Source organism: Periophthalmus magnuspinnatus, chromosome 5 (assembly GCF_009829125.3).
Source record: "Periophthalmus magnuspinnatus isolate fPerMag1 chromosome 5, fPerMag1.2.pri, whole genome shotgun sequence".
NCBI classification, from domain to species: domain Eukaryota; kingdom Metazoa; phylum Chordata; class Actinopteri; order Gobiiformes; family Gobiidae; genus Periophthalmus; species Periophthalmus magnuspinnatus.
Window position 1 is genome coordinate 5,192,306 of NC_047130.1, and position 19,543 is coordinate 5,211,848.

The 19,543-nt window shown below is 38.4% G+C and overlaps 2 protein-coding genes across 5 annotated transcripts in view; both read right to left on the reverse strand.

The window, feature by feature from the left end:
- Positions 1–389: 389 nt before the first annotated feature.
- Positions 390–13,332, reverse strand: smpd4 (sphingomyelin phosphodiesterase 4). 3 transcript variants are annotated; one of them, XM_055221626.1, is made up of 20 exons: positions 13,218–13,332; positions 12,894–12,988; positions 12,635–12,721; positions 11,265–11,401; positions 11,114–11,189; positions 10,535–10,637; positions 10,351–10,403; positions 10,122–10,273; positions 9,673–9,808; positions 9,297–9,368; positions 6,375–6,512; positions 5,275–5,429; positions 5,106–5,196; positions 4,204–4,301; positions 3,893–4,056; positions 3,545–3,753; positions 2,434–2,664; positions 1,808–1,939; positions 1,593–1,721; positions 390–1,158 (listed from the first exon to the last, which is right to left on the reverse strand). In XM_055221626.1, exons 2-20 carry the CDS (start codon positions 12,930–12,932, stop codon positions 838–840), a joined length of 2,523 nt encoding a protein of 840 aa, XP_055077601.1. In that variant the 5' UTR covers positions 12,933–12,988; positions 13,218–13,332; the 3' UTR covers positions 390–837. The 3 variants fall into 3 exon arrangements, with proteins under 3 accessions (XP_055077601.1, XP_033822310.1, XP_033822309.1); XM_033966418.2 differs by having other exon boundaries at positions 391–1,158; positions 6,423–6,512; XM_033966419.2 differs by lacking the exon at positions 6,375–6,512 and having other exon boundaries at positions 13,218–13,318.
- Positions 13,333–16,784: 3,452 nt separating this feature from the next.
- Positions 16,785–19,543, reverse strand: part of si:dkey-49n23.1 (semaphorin-3D) — a 102,532-nt gene continuing 99,773 nt past the window's right edge. The window contains exons 17-18 of one of the 2 annotated variants that reach the window (XM_033966678.2): positions 19,260–19,396; positions 16,785–18,961 (exon numbers count right to left, since the gene is read on the reverse strand). In XM_033966678.2, coding sequence (XP_033822569.1) covers positions 18,494–18,961; positions 19,260–19,396 — 605 coding nt within the window. In that variant the 3' untranslated portion in view covers positions 16,785–18,493. The remainder of the gene's footprint in view (positions 18,962–19,259; positions 19,397–19,543) is intronic. The other variant, XM_033966680.2, reaches the window with a different exon arrangement.

Genomic DNA, 19,543 nt, shown 5'->3' on the forward strand with positions numbered 1-19,543 from the left:
CTAGATTCTCTTCTAATCTAGGGGATTTAACAAAAAACATGTATGGCTAGAGTAAGATGAAGCCAAAGTCATCTTGACATTAAGGCCATCCCGTAAATCCATCCCACGAGAGCACAATGCACTGTCACAAAACTTAATTTTGTGGCTTATTCTGATGATCATTCTGTCCTCATAGTCATTAGTATGTTTAAAATTTGATTCTATCAAAACTAAGAATCCCCATTAGCAGTTCAAGGGCCACTAATATTTCTGAGGCTATGCAAAAATACTGTACTAATAAGTACAATTTCAAACGGACATTTTAATGCGAAGTCTCTAGGCCTACTTCTAATTCTGTTTTAAGTGAATTAAGGCCAATATTTGCTGGTATGGTAATGAATGACAAAAGTTATAAACAAGTGCAAATAGTTTATTTGGCTTTTAGAACAAAATGCACTGTTTTCAAGTTTGGTCTGCATGAAAAATCTGTACAAAACCAACAGAAAAACAACCAAAAGCAAAAGCTGCCTATGCAATGATTTTACAATACCACTGTACTATCCATTGGTACTAACTGAATCATCCCTTTGCAAATATAGTATGTTTAAAACTATGTCAGAACAATAAAATAATCTGCATAAAGCAAAGATATAAACATAGAACTAGTAAATATTCTCATAGGGTATTTTTTCATTCCTAAAATATAAAAAGCAATGTGACTTTCCAATCAACACTTATGCAATTTACAATTTTTAATAAAAATGTTCAAATAACACTATGGGTTCTTTTAACAAGAAAATACAGACTTAGCAAAAATACTTTTTAAAATGTTATTATATCGTGCAGTTCTGTTTTAAGCTAGTGAGTTTTTATTTTGTCACCAAATAATGTCATGAAGAGTCCATAGAGAAAGGCCCCACTGATAATGATCAACGTGCTGGACACTGGTCCTAACGAAAGCAGGGCCCCAAACATGTAGAGTAGCATTAGCATTAGCAGTGTCCTATAGCTAGCCAGAGTTCGTAGGCTGAGTCTGGGATGGGGTGGCCGGTACGGGCTCCGCTGGGTGACTGGATTGTGCCTTATTCTAGTAAAGGTTTGGGGGTCAGTCAGATAGTGGCGACCCAAGCGACCAAGGAAGTCTGACCGTGAGCAGAGGGCATTCATGTGGGCTCCAAACTGTAGGAAAAATTAAAAAATTAATATAGAAGTTGAACAATCTTTAGTTTTCATACTTAATTAATGCGATGATAAGTAACACTGGTGAAAGGTCAACACTCAGGTTGCTTGACAATTCATGTAGCCAAAACTTCAATTCGTAAACCAAAGTAAAAAAAAAAAAATTCTATATCTTATGCAATGTTTAAAATGTTATGTACACAAAGAGTCACCAAACAACTAAAGTGCACTCCTTGGGACAGTTCCAAGCACATATAGATTAAGAGAATTATGTTAGGGCAGAGGATAGAAAATATTAAAAACTTAAGAACAGTTGATTTCTTATAGTGAAATCAAGGCAGTTCACATCAAGCCCTAAATTAATATGGGGAAATCCTTCAGGAATAGAGCATAAATATAGCAACTGAAATATAATAATCAAAAAAAGCACCCACTCTCTCATTGACGGCAGTGGAGAGCCTGTAGAAAAGACGAACCAGTGCTGCATTTTCATAACTCCTGATGGGCTGCAGCTCTGGGTCTCCCTGATACTGAATGTCGAATCTCCGCAGGCCGTTTATGATCTGCAAACAGGAAAATTTTAACCTCACACATTAACAGCAATATACAGCGCCAAAATAAAAAGGTACCACAGGAATAATAGGCTAACCTGCATTCGCCCCACGTCAGTCAGGATCAGTCCGTTCTCTCCTTGTATGCAGTCTGGCAGCTGTTTGGCGTTTGCGTCCTCCTCAGAAGAACCCAGGTTTGACATCAACTGTGTCAGCTGCCCTTGGTTCAACTGTACATTTAGACAGGATAATACTTGCATGTTATAGTAATATTGACAGAAAAAGACTTCAGCACCTTATTTGACCCATTATGTGAGATTTTGTTTCTAAATCTGTGTAGCCCTATAAGTTAGTTGTTTATTTGGACTGAACGTCTAATTTGGTCATTTATATATGATAACCAGTTTAATTACTTTGTTTTGAAGAAAATTACGTTCTATGATCAAAGTGTAATTTAGTTTGACAAGTATTGTGATTGCAAAAATAGTTAAAAGGATTCTAGTCAGAGTGCACGCAGTCAGTGTTCACATTTGAGAGAAGACTTAAATATAAACCGATAAATACTCATACATTTCAGAACATACTTGTAGAAATTTACACTACAGGTACACAAATTTTCCATAAAAAGACATTATATGGACAGGAAAACTCTATTATCCAAATAACTGCAACCTTTGTGATTAGATAATTGTGTCAACTTAAATTGCCATATATTGTGCATTACCTTAAATATCTGACAAATGAACTCCAAAGCCTTGTCCAGGAGGTCATGGGTCTTCTTCAGACACTCCCCACTCTCTTCTGGCTCTGTCCCATTGAATGTGTTGTTCTGGTCAGGTGAGCCCAGACCAAACCACGACAAGAACGAGTTGTTGGCGGCCATCTCACTGGAATGGTCCGATATTCTTTTGGCCGTCTGTCTGGCTTGTGCAATCTGCTGGATTAACTTCATTACCTTGAACACAACATTATATTTAACAAGTCAGTGGTCTTGATGTTGTGTCTATAATTCAACACTAAAGGTGAACTATAAATATATTTCTGGTGAGGGGGTCCTCCATTTGCTTGTCTCCATGGAAATGTTATTGCTTTGCTTGGCATGTTTCACAGTATGACATTCACAGACTATATCTTGCATTTACAGGTGTTTTTTTTCTATTGCCAAATACCTTTTTAACATTGTGTCACTAGTTGTCTCCATAGAGATAAGTTTAATACCATATGTGGTGCACCTTTAAGTTATTTTAGACATCTCATCCTTGTTAAAGAAATTCCATTTGTGTGCTGTACTGTGTCTCACTGTCAGCTCAGTAAAGAACACAAACAGCATTTATCAGTTATTTAACAGTCCTGTAACAATAAACTGATGAGTTAATGGATTTGATGGTGAAGCTATCCTTTAAGACATTCATTTTGAGAAAAAAGTTCCTTTATTTCTGGTCATAACTAGAGGGGAAAAATAGTAATAATTTGGTTATAACAGCAGTAAATTAAAGTTATTAGACCAGTGTTAAAAGGAGTGCGATTGCTTACAGAAGATTTGCCTTATACAGTAGTAACTAATCATGGACAACTAATCAGAACATTTCAAAAACTGTAAACTCTTGTAGTGGTCAGCATCTGTCAAAACTGGCAACATGAAAGGGCATTGGAGGAATAAAGGCTAGTTGGTAAATGTAAACAAATTTAACAGCTAAGATATTAGCGACTGTAAGTTATTGATGATCACTTCAATAAACACAGCACTACAATATATTGGTCAGGGAGCCATTTTGTTGAACCAATGCATGCATTTTTATACATTTTTGTTTACACAAGAGGGAGACCTGACTTACTGCTCCTCTGAGTTCAGTCCCGAACATCTGCTTGTACTGACAGTCCTGGCCCTCTATGGAGTAGACGTGGCTCTTCACCTTAAACACTGTGTCAGTTACCACTCGCTGTCGAGAAGACAAGAAGCTGCCTCCTTGACCTGGTGTGAGGTATCCACCACGAGGCTGGCGGTGATGTAGGACGTGCTCGGGCTCCAGGAATAACTGCTCTCCTAAAGACAGATCAAGTTTTAAATAAAGTTATGACTGAATGTAGGCAATCTTCCTTCACTGGTATTTTTGGTATTTCATTAAGAGCCAGTAACATAGTAATTATGGACTTAGCAGTAGCTTCAGGATGTGCTGCATTACCTTTCTGGATCATCTCTGGAAGATTGACTTGGGAGAAGACTTTGGCCACACGAAACACCATCAGAGCATTTTTGGGATTGACCAGATCAGTCCTTAAGGCCCGGTTCAGAAACACCTGGAAAAGCTTAGTGTACACCAGCAGATTCTCCTGGACAAAAGGCTCCCTGGTAAGAACAAGAGGCAGTCGGCAACATCAGTCAATAATGTTATGTAAGCTGATGACCAAGTAGGTCTATGCTCAGGTTATATTTTGACAGATTTAAATAGATAAGGCACAGGTCTTTAAACGCTTGCCTAAAATGTACTCTTACCATTTCTCGAGCACTGTCCTGTTCTGGTCAGTTGGAGAGGGAACCTTCTCCCCTGTGTATCTCCAGGGTTGTATATAACTCAGCCAAGTCTCCAAAATCTAGAAGAGAGGGATAGATTCATTTTGACATAAAAACTACAGACAAATGTGAACAATTCTTTAATAATGTCCCAAACAGTTCTTTCATTATCCCTTATATTCTCTGATGCATTAAAGGAGCTAAACATAGCTGAATACTTCAATCAAAATTGACTAAAGTACAATAGAGGTTTAACATAAGTTTAAAAAACAACATGAATGTAAAATTTAACTACTTTATATAGCAGTGTATTTGGATTTCTTCATCTAAGGGATAACAAAAAGTTGATCTTAAAACCCTGTTTTCAAATATATTTCAATTGCTCATTAATAACACTTTTGTCCATCTTAAAACTATGGACTTGTAGAAGTCGTCCAAGTGTAGCCCTGACCTGCCAGAGTATCTGTATCTGTGTCTAAGTATTTAAACAATGCTCACATGCGTTTACCCTTTCTACTGTCTCAGTAAAGCTTGGTTAGACTTTATAATTGATGATTAGTAGGAAGTTATATTTAGCTTTCACTCAGGCTATTGACACAAAATTGGTGTTTTTACCACTGTACAATTGTTCTTGATTAGTGACACTACGACCAGTCAACAGTAAAATCCTTAATTCACTTTCACATAGATCATAAAACTGGTCTCATACTAAAGGAATTGTGAAGTTTGATTCAAAATTAAATGAGACAGACATGTTTTTTTTTCTTGACGGTACATTTGATTTTTGCCTCAAAATTTTTTATTTTTTTTCCCTTACAATTATATTGAGACCAGATTAATCACAATAATCAATTTAACCAAATCATCCTGACATCCCCACTTACTGCTCTGAAGGACGCATCCAGAGGCCAGTGTCCAAAGCAGTGCTGGAGAAACAAATAGAGCTTCTGCTGAACAAATCGCTGCACTACCACCCTGCAATAATTCACAAGAAGTAAAAACACAAGTAAAACAAAGCAATTATTTATAGTTAAAAATTATTGTGATTATGACCTTTTGAACTCCTCCAGAGGGCTGGTGTGGGTGTGGGAGTGGGTGGGAGGAGAGGAGGACAGCTGCTCTGGCTTGAGACTGTTTGAGAACGCGTGGAGATGTTTCACCAGGAGTCGGACCACCAGCACATGCTCCTCTGTGGGACTGAAGGGCTCCTGTGGACGAGACCAGCCACAAAGCGCCCCACCGAGGTACAGTTCAGACAGTGTAGCTACAGATTCATTTGTCAAGCAGCCAGTGATAATGCGCTTCCCATTCCAAAAAGCAGCCAAATAACCACAAGAAGCTTGGAAAAATTTCAACAGAGCATCAATGTCCCTGCTTATGGGAGCTAAACATGATTAACTTATAATTAGAACAACAGCAATACAAGTACTTGGTTGTTAAAATGTAATACCACATAATTTATTAGAAACTGGGCCTACATCATTAACAATGAAACTCTGACTTACTGGTCACAAAAAAAAAAAAAATACTGAAACATTGTTGCTCTATTTGCATAAACAGTAACAATAATTACAGCCTGGGAATGCCAGCCTTTTTTGTTCATTTATGCATATGTAGTTTTTGAGCGCTCAACAAAGTGAGCAATTTCAAGTGAAGCAGCACATTTTGGTTAGCCTCATGCAATGGTCAATAGAAATGTAACCACAATTAGCTAAACCACCAAAGCATATTAAACTTGGTTAAGAGCATGCATTAAAATTCCAAACATTTGGAAAGAGCCACAGCAAAACAGTGAACCTCAAAGCTTCATTCCTGCATTCACCATTCACACAAGAATACGTCTCCTTAAATACGGCCAAAATAAGTACAACTTCAGGTTAACATTTCCTGTAAAATGTTTCAGTGTTATGTTTTGTGATAATCCTGTTGTACAATTAGATGGTGATTTGTCTTTATAAATTATTATTTTTTTACATCTTGACAAACCAGCAGGTTTTTTTTTTTGGTTTTTTTTAAGCCAACCTGCGTTGCCTCTAATTTACACTAAAAGTGTTGCGTTGTCTGCCAACATAGACAGAACACTGCCCTGCTTTGAGTTGTGACTTGTACTACAGAGAAGTATCCTTGAGTGTGAACTAAGAGACTTGGTTTACCTCCAGGAGGCCCCAGAGGGCCGAGGGTGAATGAAAAGGTAAAAGTACTTGGTAGGTGTGGAGGGTCCCAGAGCCTGGTGGGGCGTGGGGTTGGCACGGCATGCTGGACATACTGAGGCGGTACTGCAGCAGGGCCAGCTGTTCACGCAAAACCACCAGGAGGGAAAGAAGGACAGGAGGGACCAGTGAGGAAGAGGGGGAGGAGGAAAAGTGGAGGAAGAAGAGTGGCAAGGAGGGTCAGTGAAGAACAGGAGAAACAGGGGCACCAGAGGAGTGCACAGGCGAGAAATATCCACATGTTCAAGAAGACAGAGCAGACACAGGGAGGAGACAAAAGAAGACATTGACTGTGGGAACAAGACACTTTCACTGTTGAGACAGAGACAGACCTGCTTCTGCTCTAGGGATGGGAATTCCTCTGAAATTCTCAAAAAACTAATGTCAGGCTAATGAGGAGAGTATCTTAATGGCAAAATACAAACACTGAATATAACTGGACTGATTCACCTTTTTCTTGAGGAAGAATCCAATTTAGGATGGTGGTCAGGAAATATGAAACAGAAATGTTTGCAATAACTAAGACCTGTAAACTACACACACATGTATAATTCCCATCTCTATTTCTCCTTATAATACATTTCTATCTAGTGAACTTAAAGCTGTTCATTTTTTGGAGCACAGATATAATTTACTTGATGAATACTGCTTTGCTAAAGTAATATTTTTCAGTGTCACTGTGCTTGTTTAGAAATGGCTCAACATCAACTTCAAAATAACTAGAAAGTATTGCATTTAAGTTCATATTATAAAGACAAAAACAGTCACATAAAACATTTGACAAAAACACTTGTTGGCATGCGGGACAAACAGGGTAGTTCAATTGAAAAAAAAAAAAAACATGCAATAAATTAGGCAAAGTAAATTTAAATCATTAAACAACATCCAGTCAACCAAAATGTGCATTTAACTTTATGTTGTAGTTTTACATAAAACCAAAACACTATCACACTTCAACATGCAGGAAACTAAACGAGAGGAAGCAAAAGCACACAACATCAAAAATTCTAAATGGAAATCATTTATTGAGAACTGATATAAACAGATTTATACTTTCCAAACTCCATTCACACTGTAGCCACAATAGAACCATGTGCTATAATGTTCGCTTAGAACCATCATATTTCACTTGATGGAAAAAATTTACACTTTAAAACTACCAATTGCCACAGCAGTGGCTCACACAAGACAGTGCATTGTATGGGTCACAATATTTTTAGTTTTGATACTTGTAATTCTGCTTCACCATGCTCATTTTGCAAAATCAGTCAGTCATGTGACTGATGTGAAAACTATCAACAGATAAACATTTTAAGCTTTGTTTTAGGACCTAACCAGAAATTGCTTACAGTGTGAAGTTAGTAGAAAACAGAAATCAGACTATACATAAAAGTAATAAAGGTGTCACTGTTGGACACATTAAACTACAGTGTACTGTACAGCGAAGCTGAATAGAGAAACTATAGTTCAAGCGTGCCCAAAGTGGGGCCTCCGGGCCAAATATGGCCTTTCAAGAGGTTTCATTTGTCCCACAAGGGGGTGCTGTGATTTGCTATGATATAAATCAAATGTATTGTTAATACAATAAAAAAGAAATCTCAATGTAATCCTACAGGACTCATCTTGCCCCCGATCTTAGCAAAACAGTAGCGTTAGCGAGATAATCTGCTGGCAGATGGTGTTAGTGCTACTGCTGAGAGCAAGGCGCGTGGAGCTCTAAAAATGGCAGACAATGTGCTGGATCAGTCTGTGCTTTGATTGACAGCCCAGGGCTAGGCCTGTCAAAATAGTTACTATATCGACTTATCGTTTAATATAGATGCAACAATAATATTTGGGGGTCAATCTTTATGGTGGATACTTGGTACTAGTGGTGAACTGTTATTTTTCTGTTCTACAATTAGATTTGAGCTGCAGGGTTGAATAAATAAATTGTATGACTGTTTATAGAACTCTACTAATGTGTTTAATTCTGCTCTTTAATTAATTTTTCAACCATATTATACATTTACAATATTTTGGGGGATTAACCCTTCTTTATGGTTATTGTGTCAGGGGCAATAAACAAAAATACTTAAAAAATTGCAAAGAAAAAAGTGGCATAAATCTGTTTATTGTGGCAGGCCTACCGGGGCTGTGACAGCAGGAGAAGCTTGTCTCATGTGCTGCTCTCTTTGAAGCAGTGGTCAACTGAGCGTTGTACAGTAGCTCAAGAGATGTAGTGCACATCAGCACTGCTCTGTTACAGACACCTGCACATCCTGCTCTGGACACTCATGGTGCAGCACCTCATTAAACATTGCACACTGCAGCCCTGTAACCTCCTCTTTCTCAAAGGTGTCAATCCCTTGGGTGCTATGCCGTAGGGCCAGAGCACGCACTAAAATCTCAAATCTCAAAGCAAGTCTATTTAACACAGGCTTACAAAAGAAATTGTGCCCAAATATATTTTTTTGAGCAAAAGATTGTAGACATTACCCATGCTGGCAGTAATTTTAAAGCAGTCACAGATTGGGAGCAAGATACAGTCATAAATCTATCAAATAAAATCTTTATTTGCAAAGCTGCTCCAGGTTCAGCCCTTGGCCTGCTTATATGCATTTATTTGGGCACACTAAAGAAAGAGCACTTCTGCTATAGTTACCGGTACTTGGAAGATGCAATATATAAATTAACTGAAAATAACTATGTAAAAATGATGAAGAACACTGATTTCCGGAGAACCAAAAGCAGGAGCTGTTCATTGCAGGATTTGAGGGCGTGTGTCGGGGTGTAGGGGGTGTCCAGCCACAGCCAGCCATGTGCGGCTACTCTAGTGCAGGTGAAGGGGGAGGGATGTGCTATGGGGCAATATAATGCACTTACCTTAACCTGAGGAGACTGGAGCTTCTGGTACATTTCCAAAGAGTAATGATGCAGCCAAACCTCCACAAACATCTGGGAGAAAAACAAAAACCCTTACCAAAGTAACTAGATGATCGGAGGGTCACTGGCCACAGTTATACATGAGAAAGTCTAAATCACAAATGCTATTACAATAGATAGAAATTAAAAGGGGAATTAAGTATTTCCAAATGAATCTTATGTCATCATCCCATTTTCAATTAGATAAAGATCCTTTAGTCTAAAAAATATTTATCACGAGTAATTGAGTTTTAAACCATGGATATCATTTACAAATATTGTGTATGCCTAAATTCAGGATGGAAAGTTCCAAATACCAATATGGCAGTGATCTGACCTGCAGCAGAGCCTCAGTCCTCCAGATTTCCTGAGCGGCTGGATCTGCGTTTACTGTGGGCTGGTGGAAAATGTGGTGTTTAAGGAGACTGGGACTGTGGACTCCATAACCAGACAGGGACAGAGCAGAGGAACGGCTGGAATCAACAATCAAGATGTCAAGTATTCATGCCAATTTTAAAGGTGCACTATGGAACTAGTGGAGGGCATCTTTAATACATTTTTACCTTCATGTTGACAGAAAATAATTAAAATAAGGTATTCTTATGCTCCACTATTTCAAATCCAGTCAGTTAGATGAACAGTTTTGTTGCAGGTTTTGTGATTTATTGAATGTAATGATACAAAATATATATATTTATCCAGGATAGGATGGATTTAATTTGCCGTAATATATATTATAAAAATGTAAAAAATAGTAGACCTTTGCATAGTTACTCATATACATACCTTGGAGATGGGGCAGTGACAGAGCCCCTGGAGTCCGAAAAGGGAGAAGGAGGCACATTTCCTTCACTGGGCAGAAAATATTTTAGGTAAATGTCGACCAACACAAAGTAGGCGGTGTCTGTATTGTTCCCATGGTGACCTGGAGGATACGTCTAAGAACAGGGCACAATACAGATCAGTTTTATAACTATCTTAGGGTGTCTCATTACGTTCTTGTAGGCCTACTCACCTTTGGCATAAGCAGACAGTATGCAAAATTAAACATGTAGTATTCAAACGGATCTGACAAACATTAAGGACAATCACTTTGCAGTAAAATCTAAATGTATTAATTGTACCCTTGGCTCCACATGTTTTTTTTTTTTATATTTCATATTTTTAAAGCAGGAGACATTGTGACTAGTGAAGGATACTGAAGTTGAGAGTGAGAAGGCCGGACAGAGGAAACTGCAGCTTGTTGTGAAAAAGGGGGCAGTCTGGGAGAACTCCTTGTTGGATGGAGGCTTTGACAGGACCCTAAAGTAGAAAAGTCATGTTAGAGTACCCAGAATAATGTTAAGATAAATATGTAATCAAAATGATCATTAAAAAAAAGAAAAACTAGATATATGCAGTTCACATTAAGAAGGTGGCTACATACATTATAATGTTAATGGTAAATCAATACGTTTACGTAAAATATCCTGTAAAATGACAATAAGCATTTGATATTAACAGGATTCCTATATTGTTAAAGGGGCGCTAAACCTTCTCCGGTGGCAACGCACCATCTGCTTGTCTCCATGGAGACGTTATCTTCTCCACTGATCTGAGCTGTAACTTGGCCAGGTGGCCATTTGCTTCTTTTGATGGAGAGTGATATGTTTAATGCCATATTGTGAAACATACAAGGCAAAGCATTAACATCGCCATGAATGCAAACAGGTGGTGGACCCTGTACTCAAACACATTATCGAGAAATGCCTGTTAAGAACAGGGTTAAAATGACTTACCGGGAGATAGTTTACTGGTATTTCATATTTGTACTCTTCTGCTTGAAGTTTATAAACCAGTTTCATCATTGGGCCACTAAAATTAAGGAAATTTTAGCTCAGACTCTAGACAACATGAAATCAATGTATAAATGAGAAACAATATAGAGACCTGGGGTTTAAAAACTCCATGATTATATTGTATTCAGGGCTCCTGGAGTGAAGAAGTCGCAGATTCCAGCCTGTGATGATGCCATCCAGACTGCCAAACACCGTCTCCACCAGCCATGGGAAAATCAAATGCAACTCCTAAAATTAAAAGGGAAAATTATTTAGAAACAATGAATAAGTGCAAATATGAAGTGATAAAAGTAGACATGATGCTTTATCTGGTATGTAGTTATAATTAGGGTCGTCAAAAGTATCGAAAATTTGATAATAATTGATAATAAAACTAGTATCAAAACTCAACACTCATTTGAGCAGGTATTGATTACACAGATATAAAGTCACATTGTAATATAAAAGAAAATACTATTAATACTAATGCTACTACTACTTTAAATGTTGAAAATCACATTTGTTTTTATTAAGAGTTTTTTTTGCATTATTATTACAGTATTGGAATCGGTACTGTCCAAGTCCATTCCCTAGTATCAAAATTTAGTTTGAAATTTTATAACTACTTATAATCTCTGACATCAACAGATAATTATTTTATATTTTGTTGGGGGACAAAAACACACATTCAGTCTTGATAGCTGGAGAATTAAGTCTACATACATGCATGAATCACTCTAAATACAACTGGTGGGAGAACGAGAAGGAAAAATAATTACAACATGGTTAAAAGCTCTGAAAAGTCTATTTTTGCATAATAGGTTTCATGTAAGAATAACAGCAAGCATCCTGAATGATGCAAAGGACCTATATCACAGAACCATACTGTGGTTGTTATCAGTATCCCACTTGTGGTGTGGAAATGTGTCCTGTGTTACAGGTTGCAAACAATACCTACAGTGTGCTCTTGCATTTGCATAGACACCATATCAAGTTTGGGACTAGCTGGGAACTAAAACTAGACTAGACCAGGACTAAACAGTGTCCCGCCCAAAACTACAAGCTAAAAAACAATTTCACTTTTGCATCTTCATCCTTAGTCTCTAGAGTCAACTCCCCAACAGCTGCACCAAAACTGAATCTAATTTTGTCTTTTAAATGCACTTTCAATGTCATCTACAAACCCCAAGTCTTTACATGTTTAGTCCCCAGACGGTTTAAGCCCAATTACCTCAACTTAACACATGTTACAAACTCAAAATACCAAAGAGAAATATGCCAACTCAAAGTGTGCAACGCAAACAGCTGTCGTCAAGTTAACAGGCTACACAATGAACAACTGAGCGTCAGAAAAAATCTAAATCAAAATTCTAATTTAATCTCTTGTTCGTGTTATTTTACAAAGAAAAGGTTATAAAACCAGTGAAAACAGCTAAACAGCTTATTAATTATGAAGTATAAGATGTATACAGAGAGTGGTACCTTTGCAGGATACTCATCAATGATTTTCACCAAATCTTGGCAGCGATGCAGAAGAGGTTTAGTTGTAGAGTCTGCCTTTAGATTGGCCTAAAAGACACAAGTTACACGTTAGTCAGTTTGTTCAGCAAGTCATTTCAATGTTTACTGTCCCCGGACTAGCTTAAACACGCAAATGACACAATTATGAAATCCAACACTTAAGGTTAGGAGTCGTGACATTAAAATACCGTATACTAAAAGAATTGAAGAAGTCACTTGCCAGTACAAAGCTGGGCTGTTGTAGCGTTGGTGCAGCCATGGAGCAGCCTGTGTAGTCCTCCTCTCACGTTTAAGGACAGTCCACTTTGAGTTTACCTGTGTCACATAAAAGCTTAGTTTACTTTTCAGTCTGCGAACCTATATTCTGAACCGTACTGTAGCCCACTGCCCACACTTAACTCTACTAAAGTGACGTTAGCACACAAGCGGCTAGCCAGAGAAGGCTAACTTACTGAGCAACCAATCAAGTCTATGAAAAACCATGATGGGCTGTGGTCGGAAAATGGCGGGGATCGTGTATGTAACATGTGAAATACGTGCTTACCTTGATTGATAAGTCAGATGTGATCCCAGAGCGCCATGGATCGTGTTTGCATGTGAGATGTGAGACCTCACTTGCCGGAGAGAGCGGTTCAAAAGTGCAGAGCCAAGCCTGCCATGCGCATGCGCAGACTGTACACCGCGAGCTCGTTTTGGGCCTCACGGCCGCCATCTTGTGGAACATTGTAAAACTGCTGATGGTCACGGCCAAGAATACATGCACTAGAATACACGCACTAGAATACACGCACTAGAATACACGCACTAGAATACACGCACTAGAATACACGCACTAGAATACACGCACTATAATACATGCACAAGAATATATGCACAAGAATATATGCACTAGAATACATGCACTAGAATACACGCACTAGAATACACGCACTAGAATACAAGCACTAGAATACACGCATTAGAATACACGCACTAGAATACAAGCACTAGAATACACGCATTAGAATACACGCACTAGAATACACGCACTAGAATACACGCACTAGAATACAAGCACTAGAATACACGCATTAGAATACACGCACTAGAATACACGCACTAGAATACACGCACTAGAATACACGCACTAGAATACACGCATTAGAATACACGCACTAGAATACACGCACTAGAATACACGCATTAGAATACACGCATTAGAATACACGCACTAGAATACACGCACTAGAATACACGCACTAGAATACAAGCAATAGAATACACGCACTAGAATACACGCACTAGAATACACGCACTAGAATACACGCACTAGAATACAAGCACTAGAATACACGCACTAGAATACACGCACTAGAATACACGCACTAGAATACAAGCACTAGAATACACGCACTAGAATACACGCACTAGAATACACGCACTAGAATACAAGCACTAGAATACACGCACTAGAATACACGCACTAGAATACACGCACTAGACTCGAAGAACCGTACGAATACCATGCTGTAATATTTGCCTTTCTGAGTGACACGGAATGTTTATCAGTGCGTTTGCATCTGCATAGACAGGCAGGAGTTCCCAAAACTGGGCATTGTTTGATAATAATAAAATCAAATAAAATTTGACTTTTTATTGCAAACGTTCAATTTACACCATACAATGCGCGTGCCCTCCGCACAGGTATTGGTGGCGCGGACAAAGCGGTGTTATTTTCTAGTTGATGCACTAAACGACCTGACATAACTGTGTCCTCAAGAAACTTGGTTTGCGAAACAAGGCAAATTAACTCCCTGTACAGTGATTTTCACAGAGATGGTAAATCTACTACAGATCTTAGCACTAGAATACTCAATCAGTGGTAGAATTCATGGTGGTCTGTAAGTTAAAAAACAAAACGCTTTTCTGTTAAACTATGCAGGCATCACAAAAACCTGTTGATGATTTTTTTTTACATCTTAATTTACCCCTTGAATTAGCCTACATTAAATAAAAAATATGAGCTACAGTTTTATTCAATTCAATTCATTTTATTTTTGTAACGCCCAAAATCACAACAACAGTTGTCTCGAAGGGCGTTCATGTTTTGGTTGATGGGGGAAACCGGAGTACCCGGAGGAAACCCATCCAGACACGGGGAGAAACATGCAAAACTCCACACAGAAAGACCTGGGCGACCCGGGGATCGAACCAAACCCTCTTGCTGTGAGGCATGAGTGTTGCCACTCAGCCACCGTGCTGCCCACACACAAAAACAAACAGGAAAATCAAACAACAGGAAAAATCAGACAAAACAAGAAAAATCGGCCAGGCGAGGAGGAGGGAGGGGGGCGGAGGAGGGCCAGGCCAAGGAGGAGGAAGACCAGGCAAGGAGAAGGAGAGCCAGGCAAGGAGGAGAGGGAGGCGGGTGGAGGAGGGCCAGGTGGGGAGGAGGAGAGGGTCCAGCTGTCATCGGGGCATCTGAAAGAGTTACACTCCACAGGGGGAGTGGGACAGGGGACAACATGTGAATAGCATTGCTGATGAGAAAATAGGACAAAGCAGAGGATAGTGCTCAGGTTGCCATACTTCCCCCAGCTAGTTATCTCCTACTGCATCTTATCCCTGGTTTTAATGTCACTAATCTTATCCCTGGTTTTAATGAGTGCTCTGTTTTGCTGGTACGGGACAATAGCATCTTGCAGATAGGATGGGGCCATACCATTTAGGGTTTTGTATGTTAGGAGGAGGACTTTGAATTTGATTCTAAGCTCGACAGGAAGGCAGTGCAGATATTTTAGAACAGGACTGATGTGGTCTCTTCTTTTAGTTCCTGTTAGGACTTTGGCCGCTGCATTTTGGACCAACTGGAGGCTCCTTATAGTACTTTCGGGGCAGGCGGCGAGCAGAGAATTACAGTAATCAAGTCTGGAAGTAACAAATGCATGGATGGGTTTTTCAGCATCATTTTTAGGTAAAATATTTCTAATTTTAGTAAATTTTCGCAGGTGAAACTATGCGGTTTTACAAGCTAGGTTTACATGGGCTGTGAATGAGAGATTTTGATCAAATAGGACTCCAAGACTTTTTACAGTAGGGCTAGAAGCTATACTCACATTGTCGAGTGAGATTATCTGGTCCGACAGAGAATCTCTTTGACCTTTGGGACCAACTACAATGACCTCTGTTTTTTCAGGATTTAAGAGCAGGTAATTCAAGGTCATCCAGCTTTTGATGTCCTTCACACAGGCACTGAGTTTATCTATTTGATCAGTCTGATTTGGTTTAATTGATAAGTACAGCTGAGTGTCATCAGCATAGCAGTGAAAATTAATGCCATGTTTTCTGATAATGTTACCCAATGGCAACATATACAGAGTAAATAGGATTGGACCAAGCACAGATCCTTGTGGAACACCACAGGCTACTTTAGAACAGGGAGAGGTGCTCTGGTTTATACTAACAAACTGGTAGCTATCTGATAGATAGGATTTAAACCATTTGAGGGCAGTCCCTCTGATTCCAGTGTCACATTCTAACCTCTGCAGTAGAATGTTGTGATCAATGGTGTCAAACGCTGCACTGAGGTCCAGTAGGACCAGGACTGAAGCCAGCCCGTTATCATCAGCTAGTAGTAAGTAATTTGTTACTTTAAGCAGTGCAGTCTCTGTGCTGTGGTGAGCTCTGAATCCAGATTGAAATTTTTCAAATATATTATTGTTATGTTTATGTTAAACTAGTTGATGCACTAAACTAAACTTAAACTCTTTTTTGGACAATTTGCATTATTCAATCAATTCTTCCAATAGCCTAAATAGTATTTTATTCAATGTAGGTCAGAGATAAGCATAGATTTAAATAGGCCATTGCCTTAGGTTTGTGAATAAATATAAATAATTGAGAATCTCTACTTGTGGAATAGTTCTTGTGTGATCTGCAAAACAACCCCAGAAATACAGCTATATTATGAAAATCCAAGCACTTTTCCTTAAAAAATAAGCGGAGTTGGACACAAAAGAGTAAGGGCCTGTAACTGTCTATATTTGACAACTTTAGCCTACAAGAAGATTATGCCTAAACCTACAGACTATGCCACCAAATGTAATATTATATTCCAAAAGACAACCACATACAAAGTTAAAAGCCTATTTATTTGTAGTTTATTCATATAAAAATATTACAAACTCTTATTTCAAAGTTTATCAAAGGGTAAATATATTTATATAAAAACATAAAACATACATGGCTAGCTTAGTAGTTTAAGAAAAAAGAAATAAGTAAGACTTTAATGACCAATAACAGTAAATAACTGAAGTAGTACTAGCCTAATTTAAACATAAGTTTTAATGAGGGCCATTTGAATATGTGTGCGTTTCTTCGAGCTTATCTGAAGCTAGTTATAGGTGCACTATGTAACCTTTCTGGTGGGGGATCCATCACCTGCTTGTCTCCACGGAAATTGTATTGCTTTGCCTGGAATGTTTCACAGTGTGACATTGTGTAAACTTGCATGCATTCAGTTGCATTTGTTTTTATTGCTAAACCTTTAAATCATTCATTTTTTTCCGAGTGGGCTCACCTCTCCACAGATCTGAGTTGTAACTCGGTATGGTAATGGCACCGACTTCTCTCCATGGAGATTGATAAATTCAAAACCATACTGTGGAACATTCGAAGCAAAGCCATAACATGTCAACAGAAACAACCCTCCACCAGAAAAGTTACACACTGCAACTTTAAGCTTTATCCTAATTTATTATAGCATCACAAGTCACTACATAAATACACAGTAATATTACAATATTTTAAATACAGTTAAACACAGGTCAGTAAATAGGCAACACTATTTTTGTAAGTATTTTGTCTTCCATAAGGATTAGTGAGTTAGACCATACACACATCTTTGGTTTTATATGCCATTACAAACAAACAAGTGTAAATTTAATATAAATATTTACATCATATTAATATGGAGGTTTCATATTTAGTAAATGCTGATCCTAACCACATTTATAGCCTAGTAGTTAAACTGCAATTTGGTATCACTAGCCTTCAACGTTTATTACAATAAAAGCAATAAGAGAATATTCAATACAAAAAAAAAACAAAAAACAAAAAAAAATCACTTACACATATTTTCCTTGTTCCAATGTTTCACTTAAAGGTGCACTGTGTAACTTTTCTGATGGAGAAGTTATTGCTTACCCTGTAAAGTTCCATAGTATGGCATGAAAGTTGCATTTATTCAGTTACAATACTTAAAAAAAAACATGCATTCACCGTCTCCACAGATCGGATCTGTAACTTGGGCTGACAGTGTCGCCAGCTTGGAGATAAATGAGTTTAACGTCAGGAACATTCCAGGCAAAACAAGAACATCTCCATGGCAACCAGGTGGCAGACCCTCACAAATAAAGTTACACAGTGCATTTTTAAGTTTGAAAGTTAAGTTATGAAATAAAAAAACTTTCTACAATTGTGTTTTGTTTCACCCATTGTGTAAATGGAAGAAATTTGCTATTTTACATTCGTATTGTTGCTACATGCATCTTAAATTTAAAACAAAATGGTTGCTTCAAAGCCATTTAAAAATGTTGTAGCTATTCATGTATTTCAGTCTCATTTTGAGGACTTCAGACCATTTTAAAACATACACTAATTTGTTCTGCCATGGTTACAACATTTCATCACTCTAAACACATGGATAGGAAAATATTAACAAAACACATCTACATACTCTTCCATTAACTTACATATCGACACTACTAGATCAGTCTACACACTTCACTGTATTAAATTATCTCTCTATCTCACTACATAGTCCTTGTAATAGTCCCGTGTTTAGGACATAGGTGGGACTCCGGGCGGGTTGTGCCTTCTCACTCTTGCTTTCCTACTCTCTTGTTTCAACTTGAGTGTGCGCAGTTTTTGTTGACGTCTCTTCTCCCTGTACCAGAGCTGCTCACAATCCTCCATGCTCAAGCCATTGGTGCCAAACATATTGACGTGGTTGTAGTTCCTGATCTGTGATTGTGGTTGAAGCCAGGAGTTCCGCTGATTGGCCTGTCCCAGAAAGCCTTGTACCCCAGGGTGGATGACTTTCCCTTGGATTGCAGGGCCTTGGTGGTGGTGGGGGGTTTGGTGGTTAAGGTGGAGGTGTTGGTTTGGGATGATGTTGAGGCGGTATTTGGTGAGGACCTGTTTGTAGGAGCGGTCTAGACTAGTGCAGATGTACAAGGCAGCATCAGAAAGTTCCAGGTGTTGAAGTAGCAAACCCCGCTTCATACAGAGGGAGCGTTCACTGTCAGTCTGGAAAAAAGAAACATAAAGGTCAGACATGTGCTAACTAGGGCAGCAAGAGTAATCACAATCAGATCAAAATAGCAATTTCAATCTACACAATTAGCAAACCGCAGAGACCACAATTTTACATCAATACAAGCAGTCACAACAAATCTTAAATCAACAAATCTTAACCACAGCACATTTTATCACATTTCTGATTGTTTGCCATAATATTGTCGTAATTCATCTGTTACAAGAATTGTTAGTGTCAACATATCCCACCCCTGACTGGGAGTGAAGTGTAGTGAACAAATATAGATACCTGAGGCAGTGGAGGTTGGTTGTCTGTGATCTGTACAGTCCATTTGATCTCAGCGTGGAGAGAGCGAGGAGCACACTCGAGGAAGGTGGAGTTTCCTTCAACTGCATACACCTGCTTCACTTCCACTGAGTCCACGTCTGAACAAAATACATCAGTGTTGTTACTATGTACTAGTAATAAGAGCATCACACATTTATAAAACACTATATCACTTATTTAGGAATGTAATATGTAGGTCAATATTCTACTCCAGTTTTTAATTATATTTTTGGAGGACCATTAAA